This window comes from Triticum aestivum, chromosome 2A (genome assembly GCF_018294505.1).
Source record: "Triticum aestivum cultivar Chinese Spring chromosome 2A, IWGSC CS RefSeq v2.1, whole genome shotgun sequence".
NCBI classification, from domain to species: domain Eukaryota; kingdom Viridiplantae; phylum Streptophyta; class Magnoliopsida; order Poales; family Poaceae; genus Triticum; species Triticum aestivum.
In genome coordinates this window covers 682844135-682867242 of record NC_057797.1, presented here as the reverse complement: position 1 = coordinate 682867242, position 23108 = coordinate 682844135, and the positions used below count along the sequence as shown (strand labels likewise).

Below are 23108 nucleotides of genomic sequence, written 5' to 3'. Positions count from 1 at the left end.
CTGCTCCCTGCTTCAGTGAAGCACTGGCCGATGCAGATCTGGCACGACATGGGGCGTGACCCCTGATCGTCTGGGCATTTCAGCTCTGCTCAAGATCTCGCCTCTCGTGGCGAGATACGACGGTGCGGCTGACAAAGCTTTCAAGGGATGGTGCTTCTCCGGATCCAAAGGGGTTGGTCGCTCTCCTTCTCTCCGGCGGCCACAACGGCGAGCCGTGGGTAGCGGCGATTGTATGGTCGAGTTGGATTTGGTGTTCTTCCGTGTCCTGTGTGGATGTACTCATACATACTGTATGTGTCTTTGTATTGTTTTCCATAATATAATACTTTTTCCGTCTCAAAATAAGTGTCTTAAGTTTAATAGTATAACTTTGTATTAAAATTAGTATAAAATTAAGACACTTATTTTAAGACAGAAAAAGTATAATCTCATGTATTTTCCTAATCATAAAAAAAAAAGAGAAAGAGAACGCGCACGTATGCCCACGAATCCGATTCGTCTGCGCGCCGAAGCTACCGGTCCTAGTAGAGGACAAAATGCACTTGCGTGAAGGATCTCCGACTAGGTCCGTGACAAAATGCACTTCCGTGAAGGATCTCCGGCTAGCTCCGTCGCAATGTGCCATCTATCTGTCGACCCGTGCATCCATAGGCTGCACCCCGGTTTTATATTCGCAGCTTTGCCCGGCCCGCCATACTATTTTAATCAATCAGTATATATAGATAGAGTGATAGACAGGTTTGTAATTTGTCAAGCAGTTGCATAAAGAAACCTCTATCGTTGTCTTTGTAATTCTGTGTTAGTCCACGTCATTTCGATTATCTGAACTCAGTTGTGTGTTCCATGCCCCACCGCCACCGCTTCCGCCAAAGTCACCGCTTGTACGACACGTTAAGATCCATGCCTCCCATACAAAAGTTCCTATGCCAAAGCCAAATCAGTACCCCTCCAATTGAGATTAGGTTGGTCATAGTGTGGGTAACTTAGCTAGTAACAGCATGTTCAACACCGAGTCTTAAATCGTCCGCAACCATTTGGAGCATGTGGTTCGGACATGTTTTGCCATTAGATCGGTTCTGCATGGGTCCGCATGCTAGTTCGGACGAGCTTTTTCCAATAAACCGAAGATAAAATATGTGCCTGTGTGTTTGGGGGGGAGGGGGGGGGGCGTCATTACAGACGTCTGAACCGCTGCCACGTCTGCATCTAGCAACCATGGCCCATCCAAAACCCTTACCAGTGCACGCCCGGGTTCTTGCCCGACGCTAGATGTTCGCATTGATGCCGGCTTAGGACGGACACGACCTCTCATTGCTGGCATTGTAGCGGCGCGCCGGCCAAAAGTGTCGTCCGCTGTACACCCTGAACATGCCTCCTCGTCGTATTACATATCGTCCGCCTACCTCTACTGTAATGATGGTAATATAAATTAGTAGCATATGCATGTCATTAGTTTATGAGTTAGTTCCTACTAGTCTTATACAGCCCTCGAAGATGTGATGCTTATACACTTCGTAGTACTGAACACGCTTCGCGCGCCGTTAAGTCACCGAAATTGCTCTGTAAATCCTTTGATTTATAGTATACAGATCATGCCCATGAAAGAGATGGTCCACAATTAAATCGCGCTCTAATTGTGCCATCACTGGACGGTGATTTAACTGCGAAAAATACGAGCGCGTCTGCCGGCCCTGAGAGAGTATTCCAATTCACTATGTAAAAGTTAGCAAATGCACTTCAGATTATGGCCGTCTTTTCTTTTGGAGAAATTTCTAATTTATTTTTCTTCAATCATGGCAGTATAAATAACAACAAAAATAATAAAATTACAATCATGTCCGTAGACCACTTAACGATGACTACAAGCACTGGAGCGAGTCGGAGGCATGCCGCCGTCATCGCTCCTCCCTCATCAGAGCCGGGCAGACCTTATTATAGTAGATAATCCGAAAGTTGTCGTGCCAATACCCCCATAGAACCAGCGCACCAGAGCAACAACCATCACCGTTGAAAAAAATCATAGATCAGAAGAATCAAACCCTGTAAACACTCAATTAAAGACGAACGAAGACCGAATCCAAACAAATCCTCCGAAGATCAGTACCGACCGAATCCTGCAAGACCCGACGGAAACACACCTCCACACGTCCTCCGGTAATGTTAAACACACCATCAGGGCGAGATGAAATATGAAAGACATTGCCGCTGTCATACATCCTCAACCAAGACAGTGAATCTAACAAGAATCAAAACGAGATCCCATTCGTTGGTGGGGGGCCGAGATTCTTCGCACCTCCATGGTCCAGAGGCCATCGGAGATAGGACGGACCGGCGGTGGTCGTCAAAGTTGCTTGCATTTCAGGTTAACTTTAGTTTTGAAAGTAATATTCCCTTCGTAAAGAAATACTGTATAAGACTGTTTAGATCACTTCAAACAATTTTTAAAGAGGAACTTATCTGCGGGAAGCGGGCAGGGAGGGCGCGTGGGCGCCAAGTGGCGCGACGGCGCGGGCATCGCCGCCGCCGTCCCCACACCTGCTGGTCCCACATCCCAGAGGCCGATAAAAGCGTGAGTGCGCCACCTTTTCCGTTCGCAGTGTCCTCCCCCTTTGCCCGCCGCTCTCACTCTCTCTCGCTGCTTTCCTATTCCGGCGATGCTGCAATAAATCCCCCGTCGACGGCGGCCGCGGCCCTGGGCGATCGTAGATCCCTCCCAACCCATGTCGAACGCTGGGGGCCCCTCCGTCCTCCCGGCGCCTTGCCGGCAGGCTGGTCATCGCGCCCTCCTCCCCCTCCCGGCGGCTCCCCAGTTCGTGGCGAGGTTTCGCTCCAACCGTCGTGTTCGACTCACTCCCGCCAGCGCCGTCGTGCACGCTTCAAGGATTCCCCCCTCCGAGGCGCGCCGTGTCCGATCCCTCGCCGGCAGTCGACACCGTCCTCCTCCACTCCACCGGATTCGCTCGGGGACTCCGTGCTGTGGTAACTCCCCAGATCTTACCTGGCTGGATCGCTCCTTTTTTTCTGTTCCTGGTGAACCTTTTTCTTACGCGAGGAAATCACTTTCTCTGTGAGTAATTCCAGCAATTTATTTCCAAAATGTTTGGAGTTCAGGTTCAGCCGAACCCTGTATGTGTTTTACCTAAGAAACAACCCCTATGCCGCACGTATCTGTCTCCCGACCTGATGCCAACAGAAAACGACACTGCTGCTGAATTGAATAGATCTGACAATTGTCTTGCTGTAGGCTTGCGATTGCTAGTACTTGATATTTTTATAGTACGTCTTACTCCGGCATGATCCGGATCCTAATTTAATTGATTCGTCGGTCGTGACTCACATGGCATCTCTTTTTCTATGAACAGCATATGTCGAGAAGATGTTGGTAGCAGAAACGGCAAGCCTGCTAAACGTGGTACTGACGTCACTGATGGTTACTGTGTTCGAGGTTCCCGAGACTGTCTTGAGTTGCTTGCTAAATTATATACTGCATTGCTTTGATCAAATGCAGCATCGAAAGGACCGTGAGGCTAGAATAAGGAAGCAGCTCCACAAGGTTGAACTACCGCCGTCTCCATACGACACCGCGTGGGTGGCTATGGTGCCCTTGCGGGGCTCCCCTCGCACTCCATGCTTCCCTCAGTGTGTTGAATGGATATTGCAAAACCAACATGAAAATGGATCTTGGGATAACAACGACCTTGGGTCATCAGCCAACAAGAACGTTCTCTTATCCACATTGGCATGTGTTCTTGCGCTTGAGAAATGGAATCTTGGCCAAGAGCACATAAGGAGAGGTACAGAGATAGATTTCTTATTTCTTATTATCCGACACATGTGAATGTTGTTTGCCTGTGTTTGTTTTCAAGAGCTCAAACGCCTTAACGCCATGTGCAGGACTACATTTTATCGGAAGACATTTCTCCCTTGTCATGGATGAGGAGATTGCTGCTCCTACAGGCTTTAACATGATTTTTCCTGGTATGCTTAGCCTTGCCGTTGGGGCGGGTTTGCAATTTCCTGTCAGACAAACTGATATTGATTGGATTCTTCAGCAATGGGAGATGGAATTGAAAAGGTCTGTTGATGGAAAAACATTGGTATGAATTATATTCCCCCCGTTTGTATTAGGGCAGTTGGTTTATAAGTATATGTAATATTTATGGGTTGATCATTTGAATGGAAATGCACTATCTGCCCTGGAGTAGAGTTGGAGTACCGATGAAAGTGCCTCCCGCTGCGGCTGCGCGGCCGCATGTGCTTGATTAGGCTGGTGGATTTGGGAACCTAGATTAAAGATTGGAAAACAACACTTCTTTAGCTGGAGAAAATACTGAACTAACCCTGCAAACCAACGGATGGATTTGATTGGTACTCCAACTCTACTCCAGGGAGTACCAAGGTTTTCTTGTAAGAACTTCTGTTTTTTTTTCGATCAACCGTAATATGAAGGAAAAAGGACCACCATGTCATTCATATTGTCTTTTGCTTACTGATGAAATTAGCAATCATAATTTGAGTATCACCTGTGGGTCACATATTAAAAATTCTCATACTTGACTTAATTTAGGCAGGCCGGGGAGAAATCTTATGGGAGAGAAGCATATATGGCCTATGTCTCCGAAGGGTTAGGAAACTTACTGGACTGGAATGAAGTTATGAAGTTTCAGAGGAAGAACGGGTCGTTGTTCAACTCTCCTTCCACAACTGCTGCTGCGTTAGTCCACAACTATGATGATAAGGCCCTCGATTATTTAAATATGGTAGTCAGTAAATTTGGTGGTGCAGGTGGATCTTTGTACCTTTCCTTGTGAAGAATTTGCAAGGGTTTAAAGTGTTGCAAAATACTTAATACCAGTAGACCTTTTGCAGTACCAACAGTGTATCCACTAAATATGCACTGGAAGCTTTCAATGGTGGATTCGCTTGAAAAGATCGGAATTTCTCGGCATTTTTCTAGTGAGATAGAGGGAATCTTAGACATGGCATACAGGTAATGACTGTAAATAGGAAACTGATATCTGTTTTTAGTAGCTTGTAAACTTTACTGTCTCCTGTTTGCAGTTTCTGGTTACAGAGAGACGAGGAAATTATGATGGATGTAGCAACATGTGCAATGGCGTTCCGCCTTTTAAGGATGAATGGGTATGATGTATCCTCAGGTACTTAGGCAGAAAATCCTGTCAATTTTGTCATTGTTCTTGGTTTAACAAATTAACAGTCTAACTTCCTAATTCTATATCTTGGTGCAGATGAGCTGTCTCATCTTGCTGAAGCCTCTAATTTCCATAATTCACTTCAAGGATATTTAAATGATACAAAATCTGTACTGGAACTATACAAGGCTTCAAAAGTCAGTGTAGCAGAACATGAATTAATCCTAGATAACATTGGCAACTGGTCTGGCAGCTTATTGTCAGAAAAGTTGTGCTCTGAAGGGGTGCAGGGCCTACCAAACTTAGAGGTGCCTGCATGAAATTTGAGATACCTATTTTACTTGATACTAGTTCAAGTTATATCTAATCCTGTGCTTTTGTGATTTCAGGTCGAGTATGCCGTTAAGTTTCCATTCTATACCACGCTGGAACGCCTAGACCACAAGAGGAACATCGAACATTTTGATGCTAGAGGTTCTCACATCCTGAAGACAGAATGCTTGTAAGATTCTCATTTCTCTAATAAGAGTTGTATTTTAAATCATTTTAATTAGACATCATACTAAAAATTCAAACATTTTGCTGAATCAGGCCGTATGGTATCAACCAAGAACTTTTGGCTTTGGCTGTTGACGATTTCACATTTTCTCAATCTATCTACCAGGATGAACTCCTGCATCTTGATAGGTAATCTGGCCATTATGCTCTCTTGTCATGTAAACTTTCTTTTTTGTTTTTGGAGATTTTTCAAAAAATTGTCGCAACAGGTGGGTGAAAGAAAACAGGTTGGACCAGCTACAATTTGCACGGCAGAAGTTGACATATTGTTATCTCTCTGCTGCTGCTACGATTTTTCCTCCTGAACTTTCTGATGCTCGCATATCGTGGGCCAAAAACGGTGTGCTCACAACCGTTGTTGATGACTTCTTTGATGTTGGAGGATCAAAAGAAGAACTAGAAAACCTCATAGCATTAGTTGAGAAGTACAGTCCTTAAACTTGATGTCTTTGTCTGCTGTTTCGTATGTATTGCTTCTGCCTTACACATTGCTAATAAGTCATGTTTTCTGTTTTGCCAATGGCCGCCGCCTTAGGTGGGATGAGCATCACAAAGATGACTTCTGTTCGGAGCAAGTAAGGATTGTATTTTGTGCTCTCTATACCACAGTGAACCAGCTTGGATCAATCGCTTCTGCCGTACAAAACCGTGACGTTAAAAATCACCTGATAGAAATAGTGAGTTTGATGTCTGCCCCTCCTCTTGTTGAGTTGCATTATGTTCAGTATTGACAGGTTGAAATCCATCTGCAGTGGCTACTTCTATTGAGGTCTATGATGACCGAGGCAGAATGGCAGAGGAGCCAATATGTGCCAACAATGGAAGAATACATGACAAATGGGGTAGTTTCATTCGCACTGGGGCCCATTGTGCTTCCAACATTGTATTGTGTCGGGGAAAAGCTATTGGGGAGTGCTGTCAAAAATCAAGAGTACAGTGAGTTATTTAGGCTAATGAGCACCTGTGGCCGTCTCCTCAATGACAGCCAAGGCTTTGAGGTATGTTGGGCCCTCTTATCACAAAAAAGTTTGTGTTCCTGCAGACCCCTTAATGCTTTTTTCTTTCGGAAAGGAGGATTACCCCGGCCTCTGCATAGACCCCTTTATGTTACCAACCATTATTCAAGATTTCGCAGACCTGCAGACCTGCATAAAAATAGTGTTTCTTTAATGTTACTCTCTCCAATCCAAAATAAGTGCCACTGTTTTGAACTAAGGTTAGTTCAACCTTAGTTCAAAACTGCGACACTTATTATGGACCAGAGGCAGTATAATTTATGTTATTCCACACACCATTTGAACTATGGTGGACTTGCAATTCCCGCAAAAGTCAAGACTCTAGTTCTCTGTTTTGTTAAAATGATGTGAAACGAAGCTCTATTGTCATGTTAATCATAGGAAAAAAGAGATATCCATGCCTCTTATCTTGGTGGCTTGACATTGTACAAGAATTAATCAACTCTGTTTTTTTTGCGAATAATCAACTCTACTCTGTTTTATTAATCAACTCTGTTTTATACCTGTGCTGCTATACAACTATCCAATTTTAGGTTTATAAACGGAGTAATATTTAAACTATGTGTTAGACATATGCATTAGGATGACTCTGACCTGTTTCCGATCATATGTTGCAGAGGGAGGGCAGCGAGGGGAAACTGAACAGCGTTTCGCTACTTGGTCTTCACAGCGGTGGTTCTATGTCCATAGAAGCGGCTAAGAATGCGATACAGAAGTCCATAGTCGCTTCGAGGCGAGACTTGCTAAGATTGGTCCTCAAGGAAGGCACGGTTGTTCCCAGGGCATGCAAGGAGCTGTTCTGGAAGATGTGCAAGATACTTCACCTGTTCTACTTTCGGACCGACGGATTCAGCTCGCCAAAGGAAATGGCCAGCGCGGTGAATGCTGTTATCAACGAACCACTCAGGCTCTCAAGTTGACAATCCATGGTTGATGGTCTCATCAGAAAAAGAAAGATATTCATGTGTTCATATGGAGCAGAGGGATCGGCGGTGAACCTTTGGTCCTGTAACTTAGAGAGATGTAAAGATTGACGAAGGTAGGCTCAATGTTTCAAAAAAGAAACTTCTTGTTACCGGATAGTAATATTTCCTGCAGTTTCATCAGAAAAACACATCGCTGTCCTATGTATATATATTAAAAAAAGGGCGCTGCTAGCCGTCCGATCTAGGCCCCTACAGCCATTGGATTGTTTCAACTTAGGCCAACTCCAGCGCACGACCCCATCCTGTCCGGGTGCGTCCGTTTGGGATAGAATGGACAAATAGCGCGGCCCAACGCGCGACCCCAAACAGACAAATGTTCGGATTCCGTCCGTTTTCGACCCATCCCCGGCCCAAACTTGCGCTGAGTTTGGGGTGAAACGGACATCGCGTGGACGGGCTCGACGCACGCCCTTGTCCCCCTCGTGGCCCGCCTGTCGGGGACACTAGCAGTCCCTTCGCTTCCAACGCCTTCACCCCCTCTCCCCACCCCACCCCGTCGCTGACGTCGTCACTATTCTCCGGCTGCCTCCTCACTGTGCATCCCGCGGCCGTCCATACCAAACCACATCTCAACATGGCCGCCACCACGCCCGCGCTTTCGCCGTAGTTTTGGTCGTCGATTGGAGGAGATTTGGCCGTCGCCGTCGTAGCCGGTGGCAGAGGGGATACGACTGTCGGCGATGTACCACGGCGGCCACGGCAGCTTCTGACGAGTGCTCCAGAGCGGCCAGTACCCGGCCGCCAACCACCCCTGCTGCATCGAGGTGATCATCGCGGCCTCTTTACCACCACGACCGCAAGGTGTTCGACACTTTGCCCACAAAGGTATGGACAGTGGAGATGATTTTTTCTTCCACCACTTCATTTATTCATCGAACGATTCGTCATCGGATGATGGAGATCTTGTGGTGGCTGCACTGATCGTTCACGACCACATTGAACGGCAGCTTCCTCGGTACAAGGGGTCACTCCCTGGCCGTGCTCCCAACCTGAACCGCAACAGGGAGAGAGGCCATGCCCTGCTCTAAGCCGATTACTTTGCGAACACCCCGCTCTTCAAGCCGGATAAATTCCGTCGCCATTTTCGTATGGCAAGGCATGTGTTCAATCGTATCCGAGAGGGAGTGGTTGCTCGTGACCCATACTTCGAGTGCAAGACGGATGCCCTTGGCAAGCTTAGATTCTCCTCTTACTAGAAATGCACCGCGTGTAGGAGATATGCCCTAGAGGCAATAATAAATGATATTATTTATCTCCAAGTTCATAAGTATGTTTATGTTCCATGCTATAACTGCTATGGTTCTCGAGTCTGCAATAACACGAGGCTCGGAGGAAGAATCATATGCACGTGTGGAATAATAAACGGTAAGAAGTATTCTTAGTCTGACCTCTAAGACTAGCTCAAGTGTTGCGTGATGGTTCTATTTTCCTGATCATGGGCATGTCTATGCCAGCAACTTTGAGGGCACAATGTTAAGAGAACATTTGTGTTGAATCGACTTGGATTGGTGTTATGCTATGAGATTCATACGTCACAAGTTAATGGTACATAACACAGAGATGGTTAACGTGCATGATTCCTTAGACCATGAGAGTATCGAGTTTATTCATAATTGCTTCATGAACTTTGGGGTTTGTTAAACGTCATTCGTAAATGGGTGGCTATTACGGCGGCTTACGGGTTCATAGAAAAGTATGTCAAGTAACTTGATAGCTCACGATTGGGATTTGCTCCTCCGACGATGGAGAGATATCTCTAGGCCCTCTCGGTGTTACAGTATCCATCATCATCTGGCCAGACATAGTGTGATTTGATCACAAGGATGCCGGAACACGGAAACGAGAAAGGAGAACAATACCAGTAACGAGGTAACTGACATAGTGGACAAGTTGTTGATCCACGGGGATGCCAACATGTCTCACCTCAGGTATTTTTAACATATCACGAAGCAACAGGAATAGCACACGACAACTGGAGGTTCACTCAAATATTTATTCGTGTGGGTATAGGGGTCAATATGGGTGTCCACGGCTTCGATGTTGATCATTGATCGGAAGGGGTTCCGGGTCATTTCTATACTTCACCGAACCTATAGGGTCACACGCTTAAGGGTCATCTATCTGCTGAATACTAGACAGGGAGTCTGAGAGAAAATTACTGAAAAAGTTTCAGACAGCGGAAAAGTTCCGCAGAGAGAGGTCATCGGATGAGTTTCAGTGAAACTGAAAAGTTGTTTCGGGATATACTATTAAGTCAAATTGGTTTCGGCACATGCCTGATAATTCTTGGAGGGTGCCAGAGTCATTCTGAAAACTTTCTGGAATTTTCTGGGATAAAAGCTGGAAATGCTCCGGAGCTGCCGGAACCACTTTAGATGCTTTTCGGAGATGAAAATCACTAATCCGGAATTGTTTCAGAACGCGTTGAAAATTATTTTAGTGGGTACTGGAAATGTTCTAAGCCCACATAAATATTTTCAGTTCGAACGGACGCTGAAAAATGTCGTCGTGAATAGTGAAAGTGCTTTTGGGGATATTTATGGAAAGCCACCTTTTGGGTCTTTTCCCAAAAGGCTTCTAGAAGGACTTGGGGATCAAGGAACCCCCTTTGTGGGGCCCCCATGAAGGTGGGACATTGGAGGGTGCAGCTCCTCCATGGGGCTCCACTTGTCATCCCTTTATGCCCTTTTATGTGTGACATAAAGTGTGGGCATTTTGGGTTTTTTCATGTGCCCCCTACCCCTTGGGTTTTCCTATAAATAGAGGTGGAGAGGCACTCTCTACACACACTATTTCTCACATACAAGTGCCATTGCAATGATCTGACTTTTCTCTCCCTCCCCGCGAAATAGTTTCATAGAGCCGAAAGGCTGTCTGGGTTCCGGTGGGAATTAGTTCTGGACGGCGTAGCCCTATCAGATAGATGACACCGTATGTGTGCAACTCTGTAGAGAGATCGTAATTTCGGTCTTAGTTTGAGAGGGACTGTCCAACCGCCTCTCGAAGGGCTATCCGAGGGGCAGATGAGGGTATACATCCTCGCGGTTCGGAGGTTGTAAATCCTAGCTGTGGGGATCTGCACCGCCGATCGTCATCGACTCTACTTCCGCTGCGCTACGAGTCGACAACGAAAAGATCAAACCTTGTATGCAGTCTCCATATTCGTCCTGGGCTGGTGTGTAAGTTGAAATTTTTGTTTTCTGCCGCGTTACCCTATAGTGGCATCATGAGCCGTGCTATGCGTAGATGCATGTTTTGATCTAGAATACATATATATGTATGGGTCTTGCACAATATACTTTGTAGTAGATGAGTTCTATTACTGAAAATTATTTGTGTCGGTAGCAGATGAAATCTATTACCCGATGTTCTTGTTACTTCCCTGGAATTTGCATATTTCTGATCTTGATAATGGCATGGTGGATTTTCAATGTTCTGGCAATCCACAATCCTGATTGATCAACGAAGTGCTAACCGTTCGTTGAAATCCACCATAGTTAGAAAGAAAGATGAAATTTCGCAAGCAAAAGGGCAATATAGATATGATCTACGCACGGGGGTCATGCGTATGACGAAGTTTAGTATGGGGTTCAATATTTTATTATCTCATGCTTCATACACCCCACAAAGTTAATCTAGCGACATGAACTATCATACTTGATGATGAACGTTGGTAGCTGCGGTTTAAGTCAAAACCTTAGAAGCCATGTAAAATAAATTTTTGCATAAACTGATTAGAGGCATCTAACTTGGTTTTGCAGGATGTGCATGTGATGTGGTATAGCAGTGCTCGTACTAATTTGATTATGTATGAGATGACTATATGATGTAATTTGATTAACATGACCTGCGTGTCATGATTCGGCATGATGGCTGGAGCCATATGATTATCACTTTAATGACCTGCGTGCCAACCTTAAGTAATGCACTTATTTTACTAGCTATAGAGATAGCAATATTATTGGGTGCATCGACAAGGTGGTGGCGATCTTTGCGAAGGTGAACACCGACGCAAATGCCGAAGACGAAGAAATGAAAGACTTCTCTGTCAGAAGGGGTTATACCATATCATGCTATTATGAATTGCCTGAGATGTTTATCCCTCTTGATGCACCCTTCTTGATTGCTCGGTAGTCACTTTTTATTAGGGTGATCTCTCACTTCAAAATATCAAAGTAGTTAGTGTTCACCCAAGTGTAGCACCGTCTGTAATTTGTATCTTTTCGGGGTGCGCCATGTACACATGGGTACGAACGAATCAAGAGGAATGAGGCGGGTGAGGTCAGACCTCATAGCAAGATCACTTGGCTGTCTTTGACGTTCAGGCAGGATCGTCCTGAGCTCGGAACACACCCATCGGAAGATGAGCAAGAGTCACATGGAGATGTGATCGGCAAGTTTGCCTACCAACTGAAATTCTCATCATCAATGATGTCCACATCAATGGCATGGAATCAAAATGTGGGTCTTGTATCACTCATAATAAATTTTGAGATATATTGATTTGAGTGGGAGCGCACTATTGAATTAACATGTTTAATTCTTAGTGCAATTAATTATGAACACTGTCTAAGTGTTTCTTGCAAAATAGTTGTAGAATAATGGTGTAGCGACCAGACCTCAAACAGTCTGATCTCTGTGCTCCGGTGTCATCCCTGGATCAGTAATGCTGACATCACACAGTACTCGGGGGATTTATAGCAGAGTAGCAATCACACACTTATTATATTGAGTGTCTCAATAGAGAACTTATTACAATAAATATGGCTTAAGGCCATCTAATAACGATAACAGCGGAAGGCTTGGAAGGTAAGTTAGTCCATCAACTCCAACGGTATCACTGAGTATAGAACCACCACCTAAAAACTCCTTAATCGTCGTCTGAAAAGTCTGCAATATTAACGTTGCAGCCCGAAATGGGTCAGCACATGGAATATGCTGGCAAGGTAACACATAGAGGGTAATGGAATGAAACAGCTATACTATATGCATATTTGGCTGGTGGCAAGCTCTATGGTTACAGTTTGCGTAAAGCCAATTTTTCCCTACTGCAAAGGAATACATTTATTTAACTACATGGTAGTTGTTAAACATTGAGAATGGTTGACAGCATTCTCAATCCCAATTAAGCATCATCATTAACAAAACCCAACAAAATTAATTTAGAGTAACATGTTGAGATTCACATGATAATCCAGGTACTAGATACTCAAGATGTCCATAACCGGGGACACTGCTAATCATGATTAGTTTAATACACTCTGCAGAGGTTTGCGCACTTTTCCCCACAAGACTCGATCGCCTCCATTTGGTTTCTCGCACTACACGGTGTTTGAGAAGACGGATGACCGAGACATAGTCTTTCAGAAGAGCTAACACCTTACGATCGGGTAGACCGTACCACCTACATCCCCTACATCTGCTAGTCTACCACTATAAGAGTTCGCACGACTTAGTCAACTATGCTAGAGCCCATAATAGCTTGTGGCTGCACACGAAAGTTTCTAGCATGAATAATCTCATGATCCCTTTGAGCCTGGGTGGCGGTCCAAAAGAAAACAGGCAAGTCCTGGATTACCCAGGTGCCTCAATCCACCCAGATGTGTGTTTATGTTGCCACCTTAGATAAACCATTAATTAACAATACTCACATCTGTCATGGATATCACTCACCCAATCCACGTCTACTAGCATAGCATGGCAATAAGCAAACGTAGAAGTAACTCCCAAAGGTTTGATAGTAAACAGGTAATAGGTACTACCTCAACTACTTCCCATCCCGCAATTTAATTAGATCCTATTCATGCAATGTGTGAGGATTGATCTAATGCAATAAAACTGGGTAGTAGATAAAGTATGATCAAAGTGTTACTTGCCTTGCTGATGATCCGGGAAACCTAGCGATTCGAAGTAACAAGCGGCGCACTCCGGGTATTCTATCACAGACAAACAAACAAGCATACAATAAGTACTCATCTAATGCACAGGTAAAACTCAAATAAGAGATCTAACCAGATAATTCAACTTAAGAACTCCGATTGGCAAAAAGAATCAAATCAAACGAAGCAACAAAAGTCAAACGGTGAAAGAAAACAACTTCGTTCTACTAATCTGGATCTAAGGCAAATTTTACAGTAGTAAAACTTGTTTAAGTTGATTAAATGGATAGAGGGTTTCGAGATGAAACTCCAGGCGCTTGAATCGCCTGATTCCGATAAACAAGCGAAAAGTTATACTAAAACGAAAATCGGATCAGGAATCGCGATCAGAAAAATCGCGGGTTAAATCCGAGAAAAAGAAAAACGACGAACGTTTGTTAGAACGAACGAAAGGACGAACGCTCGCTAATTAAGTAAATCAGAAAAACTGATCTATTAAAAAAACCGAAACTAAAAACCGACGGAAAAACCGAACGGTCTTTTTGAAAAAAAATAAAATAAAAAAACGGCACAGATTTCGAGGCGACCTTGAGCGGCGTGCGGCGGCGGCGCTGGCAGGCGGCGGCGCTGGCAGGAGGCAGCCGTGGGACGGCGCTGGCTAGGGTTTCGGGGGGGGGGGGGCTGGCTTCGGCTGGGCCTCCCCCGGCTTATAAAGCCTAGTCGGGCCAGAGTCCGGGTCGGACACGTACCGGTAGGTCGGCTCGTTTTTTATATAATTACGCGCGGAAGAAAAATAAAAAGAAATACTAAACCGACTCCAAAAATCCCGAAATAAATTTTCCCGGGCTTCTAAAATCAAGCCGCACAAGGTGAACATTTATTTGGGGCCTAAATGCAATTTTGAAAAACCCGCATTTTTCCTAAATTCAAATAAAATAACGAAAAACTCCGAAATAAAATCTTATTTGATTTTATTATTAAATCCTTAATATTTATTTATTTTGGGAAAGTCATTTTATTCCCTCTCTCATATTTTTGTAATAGAAATAATTGACGATAAAATAATAAAAATCAAATGATCCTATTCTCAAAATTTGAGAAAACTCAAATATGAAAATAATGAATTCCCCAACTCTCTTCGTGGGTCCTTGAGTTGCATAGAAATTCTAGGATCAAAACCAAAAGCAAAATAAAATATGATATGCATTGATGATCTAATGTATAACATTCCAAATTGAAAATTTGGGATGTTACAAACCTATCCCCCTTAAGATGAATCTCGCCCTCGAGATTCGGGTTGGCTAGAAAATAGGTGAGGGTGGTCGTTGAGCAAATCTTCCTCTCGCTCCCAGGTGGCTTCATCCTCTGTGTGGTGGCTCCACTGAACTTTGCAAAACTTGATAACCTTGCTGCGAGTGACTCGGTTGGCAAACTCGAGAATCTTAATTGGTTTCTCCTCGTAGGTCAAATCGTTGTAACTAAATTGTTTCCAATGGCACTGTGTCTCTCAACGGTATGTCAACCATCTCCGCGTGGCACTTCTTCAGCTGAGAAACATGGAACACATCATGAACTCCTGACAATCCTTCGGGCAATTCCAACTTGTAGGCCACTTCTCCCATACGCTCCAAAACTCGGTATGGTCCTACAAATCATGGTGCTAACTTTCCCTTAACTCCAAAACGCTTTGTTCCTCGAAGTGGAGATACTCGAAGATAAGCTCTATCTCCAACTTCGTAAACAGTCTCCTTGCGTTTAGAATTTGCATAACTCTTCTGTCTGGACTGGGCTATCTTGAGCCTATCGCGAATCAACTTTACCTTCTGTTCAGACTCTTTAGTCAAGTCAGGTCCAAACAACTGGCGGTCTCCAACTTCGTCCCATGACAACGGTGTCCTGCACCTCCTTCCGTACAAGGCTTCGAAAGGGGCTATCTTTAAACTGGTTTGGTAACTGTTGTTGTAAGAGAACTCTGCATATGGCAAATTGTCGTCCCAACTAGATCCATAATCTAGCGCACAAGCTCTCAGCATGTCCTCCAAAATCTGATTGACTTTCTCGGTCTGTCCATCTATCTGTGGATGAAAAGCTGTACTGAATTCTAGCCTAGTACCCAAAGTTTCATGCAACTGCTTCCAGAACTTTGAGGTAAACTGGGTTCCTCTATCTGATACGATACTCCTCGGAACTCCATGCCGACATACGATCCTGGTCATGTATATCCTTGCCAACTTAGCACTGGTGTAAGTGGTCTTTACCGGGATGAAATGAGCTACCTTCGTCAGTCGATCAACTAAAACCCAAATCGAGTCATAGCCTGAACGTGTTTTGGGCAATCTCGTGATAAAATCCATGCCTAACTTATCCCACTTCCATTCGGGTATCGGCAATGGTTGTAGTAATCCTGCTGGCTTCTGATGCTCTGCCTTTACTCTCTGACATACATCACAAACTGCTACATACTCTGCAATATCTTTCTTCATTTCGGTCCACAAGAAAATATCCTTCAAATCCAAATACATCTTGGTATTTCCTGGGTGAATCGAATATGGTGAATCGTGTGCCTCTTGTAGAATCAACTTCCTGATCTCCGGGTCATTGGGCACATAAACACAATCTTCAAACCATAGGGTATCGTGCTCATCCTCATGAAATCCCTTAGCCTTTCCCTTGCTCAGTTTCTCCTTAATAGAGGCAATCTCCTTGTCAGTCCTCTAGGCTTCTCTGATTCTATCCATCAAAGTTGAATGAATCTCCAATGCTGCTACATAGCCTCTCAGAACTATTTCCAAACATAGTTCACGAAGATTTTTGGCTAACTCCCTTGGTATTTCTCCCGTCATTAATGTATTGACATGGCTCTTACGGCTTAATGCGTCAGCTACTACATTAGCCTTTCCGGGATGGTAATGCAATCTCATACCATAATCCTTGATGAGCTCCAACCATCTCCTTTGTCTGAGATTCAACTCCTTCTGGGTGAAAATATACTTTAAACTCTTATGATCCGTATACATCTCACAATGATTTCCAATGAGGAAATGTCTCCAAGTCTTCAGTGCATGCACTACGGCTGCTAATTCCAAATCATGCGTAGCATAATTCAACTCATTAGGTTTCAGTTGTCTTGAGTCATATGAAACAACTCTACCTTCCTGCATAAGCACTGCTCCAAGTCCTCGACGTGAAGCATCGCAATACACCTCATAGTCCTTGGTCTGGTCTGGCAAAATCAACACTGGTGAAGTAACCAAGCGTTTCTTTAACTCCTTGAAACTAGCCTCACATTCCTCAGTCCATTTGAACTTGGTATCCTTCTTTAATAACTCCGTCATAGGCTTTGCAATCTTTGAGAAATTCTCAGTAAATCTCCGATAGTATCCTGCGAGTCCAAGAAAACTCTGGATCTCTCCAACTGTTGTTGGTGCTTCCCAATTTGTCACAGTATCAACTTTAGTGGGATCAACTGCTATACCTTCTCCAGATATAACGTGTCCGAGGAATCCTACTTCCTTCAACCAAAATTCACATTTGCTAAACTTGGCATATAATTGATGTTCTCTGAGCTTACCAAGTACCAAACACAAATGCTCCTTATGCTCCTCTTCATTCTTCGAGTAAACCAGGATATCATCAATGAACACCACGACGAACTTGTCCAAGAACTCCATAAACACTTTGTTCATCATGTTCATAAAATATGCAGGTGCATTAGTCAGACCAAATGACATAACGGTATACTCGTACAACCCATACCTGGTGTTAAAAGCTGTCTTAGGAATATCCTATTCTCGAATCTCCAACTGGTGGTATCCTGATCGCAGATCGATCTTGGAAAATACCTTAGCTCCTTGCAATCGATCAAACAGATCATTGATCATTGGTAGTGGGTACTTGTTCTTGATCGTTACTTCATTCAATCCTCGATAATCGACAACCATCCTTAACGATCCATCCTTCTTCTCCACTAGAAGTACTAGCGATCCCCAAGGCGAAGAACTTGGGCGAATATATCCCTTATCCAATAACTCCTTAATCTGCTTCTTAATCTCCATCAAATCCTTTGCAGGCATCCTGTATGGTCTCTTTGATATTGGCCCTGTGCCTGGCAATAGCTCAATCAAAAACTCAATATCTCTATCCGGTGGCATGCCTGGCAACTCTTCTGGAAATACTTCAGGGAAATCCTTACCACTGGTACTTCCTCCTGCACAACTCCTGTTAAGCAATTTACTTGAGTCCTCTTTGGCACATGTCGGGATACATACTTGATCCTTCTCCCTTCTGGGGTGGTAAGCAAAATTGACTTACTAGCACATTCAATATTCCCTTCATACTTTGATAACCAATCCATGCCTAATATCACATCCAATCCTTGGGATTCCAATACTATTAGGTCTGAGGGAAAAACATAGTTACCAATCCTTAATGGTAACCGATCACACCATCGACTAGCCATATATTCTGCTCCAGGCGAGGTTACTAACATGGGTGACCTAAGGGCTTGGGTTGACAGGTTATACTTATCCACAAATCCCCTTGAGATGTATGAATGCGATGCACCAGTATCAAAAAGAACGAGTGCAGTAAATGACTTAACCAAAAACTTACCTATTACTGCATCAGGCTGAGCTTCAACCTCCTCCACGCTAACGTGGTTCACCTGTCCCCTGTTGAAAGGGTTCGGCTTCTTCCCAGAGCTTCCATTGCAATTTCCATTTTATAATTCAGGACATTCATTGGCATAATGTCCAGTCTTCGAACACTTAAAGCAAGTGACTTGGCTCAGGTCTTTCTTGGCTGGGGTTGATGGGTTGGTGCGATTCTGTCCGTTGCTTCCTCCATTCCCATTACCATTCTTGGTGCCATTGTGATTGTGCGAGCTACCTCCTCCATGGGTATGCTGAAAATGTCCTCCCGGTCTAGGGGTAAAACGTGGCTTCTGCTGAGCTCCTGAATTGTACTTTCCTTGTCCATACTTCCTCTTGCGATTCTCAATTTGCTGCTGCTTCCCTTCAATCATAAGAGCACGATCTACCAACTCCTGGTAGTTGTTGAAGGTTGCTACCATCAACTGCATGCTCAACTCATCATTCAGTCCTTCCAGAAACTTCTCCTGCTTAGCTGCATCCGTAGCAACGTCATCTGGGGCATAACGTGCTAACTTACTAAAGTCCTCCACATACTGGCCAACTGTCCGTCCTCCTTGGCGCAAGTTGCGAAACTCACGCTTCTTCATGGCCATAGCTCCTGCTGAAACATGGGCAGTGCGAAAAGCCTGCTGAAACTGGTCCCATGTGACAGTGTCGACAGGGAAAGTGGCTGTGAAATTCTCCCACCATGATGCTGCGGGTCCTTCAAGCTGATGTGCGGAAAACTTCACCTTCTCCGCATCTGTGCATCCTGCTGTGGTCAACTCTCTAGCTGTCTTGCGGAGTCAATCATCTGCTACTATCGGCTCGGTGCTACTGGAAAACACCGGCGGATTCAGCCTAAGAAAACGGGCTAAGTGATCAACAGGTGGTGGTGGTGGGTTGTTGTTGTTGTTCCCCTGGTTCTAATTCTGGACTAGCAACTGCATCAATGTGTTCTGCTGCTGGATCAACTGGGTGAGCTCCGGTGGAAAGGTAAATCCGGGGTCACGTCTCGGAGGCATCTGAGGGTTTAGAAAAGATGAGATGTAAGAATAGAGGGGGTCTAAAGAGAAAACACTACCCATATGCACATGAGGCAAAATCAAACAATCGATCTAACTATCGCAAAAGTGCTCAGACTACTATATTTACATGGTGGACTGCTACTACTGATGAGGTGGTCTACTAGAAATATTCTTCAGTTGCAGATTTCATGATATCTGCTCCGGCTTCATCAGCATAGTCATCATCGCTATCATCTGGATCCGAGTCGGTGTCGTCGATGATGATGTAGTCTTCCGGGCTAATCTCCTTGGGTTCTTCGTCTTCATCTACTGGTGTAGGGCCTCCCATAAATATCCCGATCTTCACCGTTAGGTCCGCATTCTTGTCCACCAATACTTCAATTTCCTCTTCATAATCTTCACGTGTAGCCTTGAGTTCTTCCTCCAGTTCCTTGATTCTTGTCCTTGCCTTCTTCAGGTCTATCATGTCGGTGCACATCTGGTTCTCCTGTCGTCGAATGTGCTGGTTTAACTCCTGGATAAAAGCTACAATGGATCTATCCTTCCTGGTGCTGATCATCTCCCAGTGCTCATCTCGGCGCCCACAAATCTGGTAGATAGTATGCTTGAGATCATTGCGGTAGACTTCTCCAATGCGTCCCATGGCGATGTGAGCTGCCATGCTCTTTCCTAGACTCCAAGTTGGTGCATCAAAAGAAAACTCTATGGGCTCAGTGCATGAACGTCCTTCCTGGAACTTGAACTTGAATCATCCAGCGCTCTTCTTCAGGTAATGTGGTGTTGTAGGTTCCGGTGAAGCTTGGTACTCCTATGTTCAGGTATCTAGTGACTTCCTTCAAGTGACGTCCAAAAGGTGTATCTTCATCCGGTTGCGTGAACTTGTTCCTTGCATCCGTCATCCTAAAAGAGTAGAAAAGATGAGGAGTCAGAAGAGAAGAGAGTGAATAGTGATCTAGGTCTTTAGCTTAGTGGTCGTGTCCTACAGCCAGCGTGTGCTCTGATACCATCTCTGTAGTGACCAGACCTCAAACAGTCTGATCTCTGTGCTCCGGTGTCATCCCTGGATCAGTAATGCTGACACCACACAGTACTCGGAGGATTTATAACAGAGTAGCAATCACACACTTATTACATCGAGTGTCTCAATAGAGAACTTATTATAATAAATATGGCTTAAGGCCATCTAATAACGATAACAGCGGAAGGCTTGGAAGATAAGTGAGTCCATCAACTCCAACGGCATCACTGAGTATAGAACCACGACCTAAAAACTCCTTAATCGTCGTCTGAAAAGTCTGCAACATTAACGTTGCAGCCCGAAACGGGTCAGCACATGGAATATGCTGGCAAGGTAACACATAGAGAGTAATGGAATGAAACAGCTATACTATATGCATATTTGGCTGGTGGAAAGCTCTATGGTTACAGTTTTGCGTAAAGCCAATTTTTCCCTACTGCAAAGGAATAAATTTATTTAACTATCATGGTAGTTGTTAAACATTGAGAATGGTTGACAGCATTCTCAATCCCAATTAAGCATCATCATTAACAAAACCCAACAAAATTAATTTAGAGTAACATGTTGAGATTCACATGATAATCCAGGTACTAGATACTCAAGATGTCCATAACCGGGGACTCGGCTAACCATGATTAGTTTAATACACTCTGCAGAGGTTTGCGCACTTTTCCCCACAAGACTCGATCGCCTCCGTTTGGTTTCTCGCACTACATGGTGTTTGAGAAGACGGATGACCGAGACATAGTCTTTCAGAAGCGCTAGCACCTTACGATCGGGTAGACCGTACCACCTACATCCCCTACATCTGCTAGTCTACCACTGTAAGAGTTCGCACGACTTAGTCAACTATGCTAGAGCCCATAATAGCTTGTGGCTGCACACGGAAGTTTCTAGTATGAATAATCTCATGATCCCTTTGAGCCTGGGTGGCGGTCCAAAAGAAAACAGGCAAGTCCTGGATTACCCAGGTGCCTCAATCCACCCAAATGTGTGTTTAAGTTGCCACCTTAGATAAACCATTAATTAACAAACTCACATCTGTCATGGATATCACTCACCCAATCCACGTCTACTAGCATAGCATGGCATAATAAGCAAACGTAGAAGTAACTCCCAAAGGTTTGATAATAAACAGGTAATAGGTACTACCTCAACTACTTCCCATCCCACAATTTAATTAGATCCTAATCATGCAATGTTTGAGGATTGATCTAATGCAATAAAACTGGGTAGTAGGAAAGGTATGATCAAAGTGTTACTTGCCTTGCTGATGATCCGGGAAACCTAGCGATTCGAAGTAACAAGCGGCGCACTCCGGGTATTCTATCGCAGACAAACAAACAAGCATACAATAAGTACTCATCTAATGCACAGGTAAAACTCAAATAAGAGATCTAACCAGAAGTTCAACTTAAGAACTCCGGTTTGCAAAAAGAATCAAATCAAACGAAGCAATGAAAGTCAAACGGTGAAAGAAAACAACTTCGTTCTACTAATCTGGATCTAAGGCAAATTTTACAGTAGCAAAAACTTTAAGTTGATTAAACGGATAGAGGGTTTGGAGACGAAACTCCAGGCGCTTGAATCGCCTGATTCCGATAAACGAGCGAAAAGTTATACTAAAACGAAAATCGGATCAGGAATCGCGATCAGAAAAATCGCGGATTTAATCCGAGAAAAAGAAAAATGACGAACGTTCGTTAGAACGAACGAACGAACGAACGATCGCTAATTAAATAAATCGGAAAAACCGATCTATTTAGAAAAACCAAAACTAAAAACCGACGAAAAACCGAACGGTTTTTTCGAAAAAAATAAAATAAAAAAACGGCACGGATTTCGAGGTGACCTCGGGCGGCGTGCGGCGGCGGGCGGCGGCGGCGCTGGCAGGCGGCGGCGAGGCGGCGCTGGCTAGGGTTTCGGGGGGGCGCGGGTGGCTGACTTCGGCTGGGCCTCCCCCCGGCTTATAAAGCCTAGTCGGGCCAGAGTCCGGGTCGGACACGGCCCGTTAGGTCGGTTCGTTTTTTCATAATTAAGCGCGGAAGAAAAATAAAAAGAAATACTAAACGGACTTCAAAAATCCCAAAATAAATTTTTCCGGGCTTCTAAAATCAAGCCGCACAAGGTGAACATTTATTTGGGGCCTAAATGCAATTTTGAAAACGCGCATTTTCCTAAATTCAAATAAAATAACGAAAAACTCTGAAATAAAATCTTATTTGATTTTATTATTAAATCCTCAATATTTCTTTATTTTGATAAACTCATTTTATTCCCTCTCTCATATTTTTGTAATAGAAATAATTGACGATAAAATAATAAAAATCAAATGATCCTATTCTCAAAATTTGAGAAAACTCAAATATGAAAATAATGAATTCCCCAACTCTCTCCATGGGTCCTTTAGTTGCGTAGAAATTCTTGGATCAAAACCAAAAGCAAAATAAAATATGATATGCATTGATGATCTAATGTATAACATTCCAAATTGAAAATTTGGGATGTTACAAATGTCTTGCATTTCCACCTTCCCTATTAAAATTGAATAGCTGTTAAATATTTGGTTAAAACTTTATGGTTGGTAATGTAATGTGAGGATTGTCCTCAAGAGTGCTGAGAAGGACTTTGACCTATCGCATGCTTTCAGTATCCTCCCGCAAATGCTATGGATGATGTGACTCTTGTACTTCGATCCAAATGCTAGAATTCTGTTACGCTCAAGTGCAAAATGTTTGCTTCCATGAGACCCGAACTTCGAAAGTTTGGGATAGTTATATGTATGATATTCATGGAACTGAAAATCGTTTTCAGATACAAACAAAGCAATGTTTGTTTG

At 44.0% G+C, this 23108-nt stretch overlaps 1 protein-coding gene across 5 annotated transcripts; it reads left to right on the top strand.

Annotated features, from left to right (window-relative positions):
• The first annotated feature begins 2574 nt into the window (after positions 1 to 2574).
• LOC123190211 (ent-kaur-16-ene synthase, chloroplastic) lies at positions 2575 to 7841 on the top strand. Of its 5 annotated transcripts, none has more exons than XM_044602809.1 (14): positions 2575 to 2979; positions 3363 to 3409; positions 3509 to 3794; positions 3895 to 4097; positions 4572 to 4785; positions 4870 to 4990; positions 5062 to 5159; positions 5250 to 5461; positions 5543 to 5655; positions 5745 to 5840; positions 5921 to 6136; positions 6247 to 6388; positions 6464 to 6709; positions 7345 to 7841. In XM_044602809.1, exons 1-14 carry the CDS (start codon positions 2721 to 2723, stop codon positions 7645 to 7647), a joined length of 2556 nt encoding a protein of 851 aa, XP_044458744.1. In that variant the 5' UTR covers positions 2575 to 2720; the 3' UTR covers positions 7648 to 7841. The 5 variants fall into 5 exon arrangements, with proteins under 5 accessions (XP_044458744.1, XP_044458745.1, XP_044458743.1 ...); XM_044602810.1 differs by having other exon boundaries at positions 2577 to 2979; positions 3363 to 3412; positions 3895 to 4075; positions 4568 to 4785; XM_044602808.1 differs by having other exon boundaries at positions 2578 to 2979; positions 3363 to 3412.
• The last annotated feature ends 15267 nt before the right edge of the window (positions 7842 to 23108 follow it).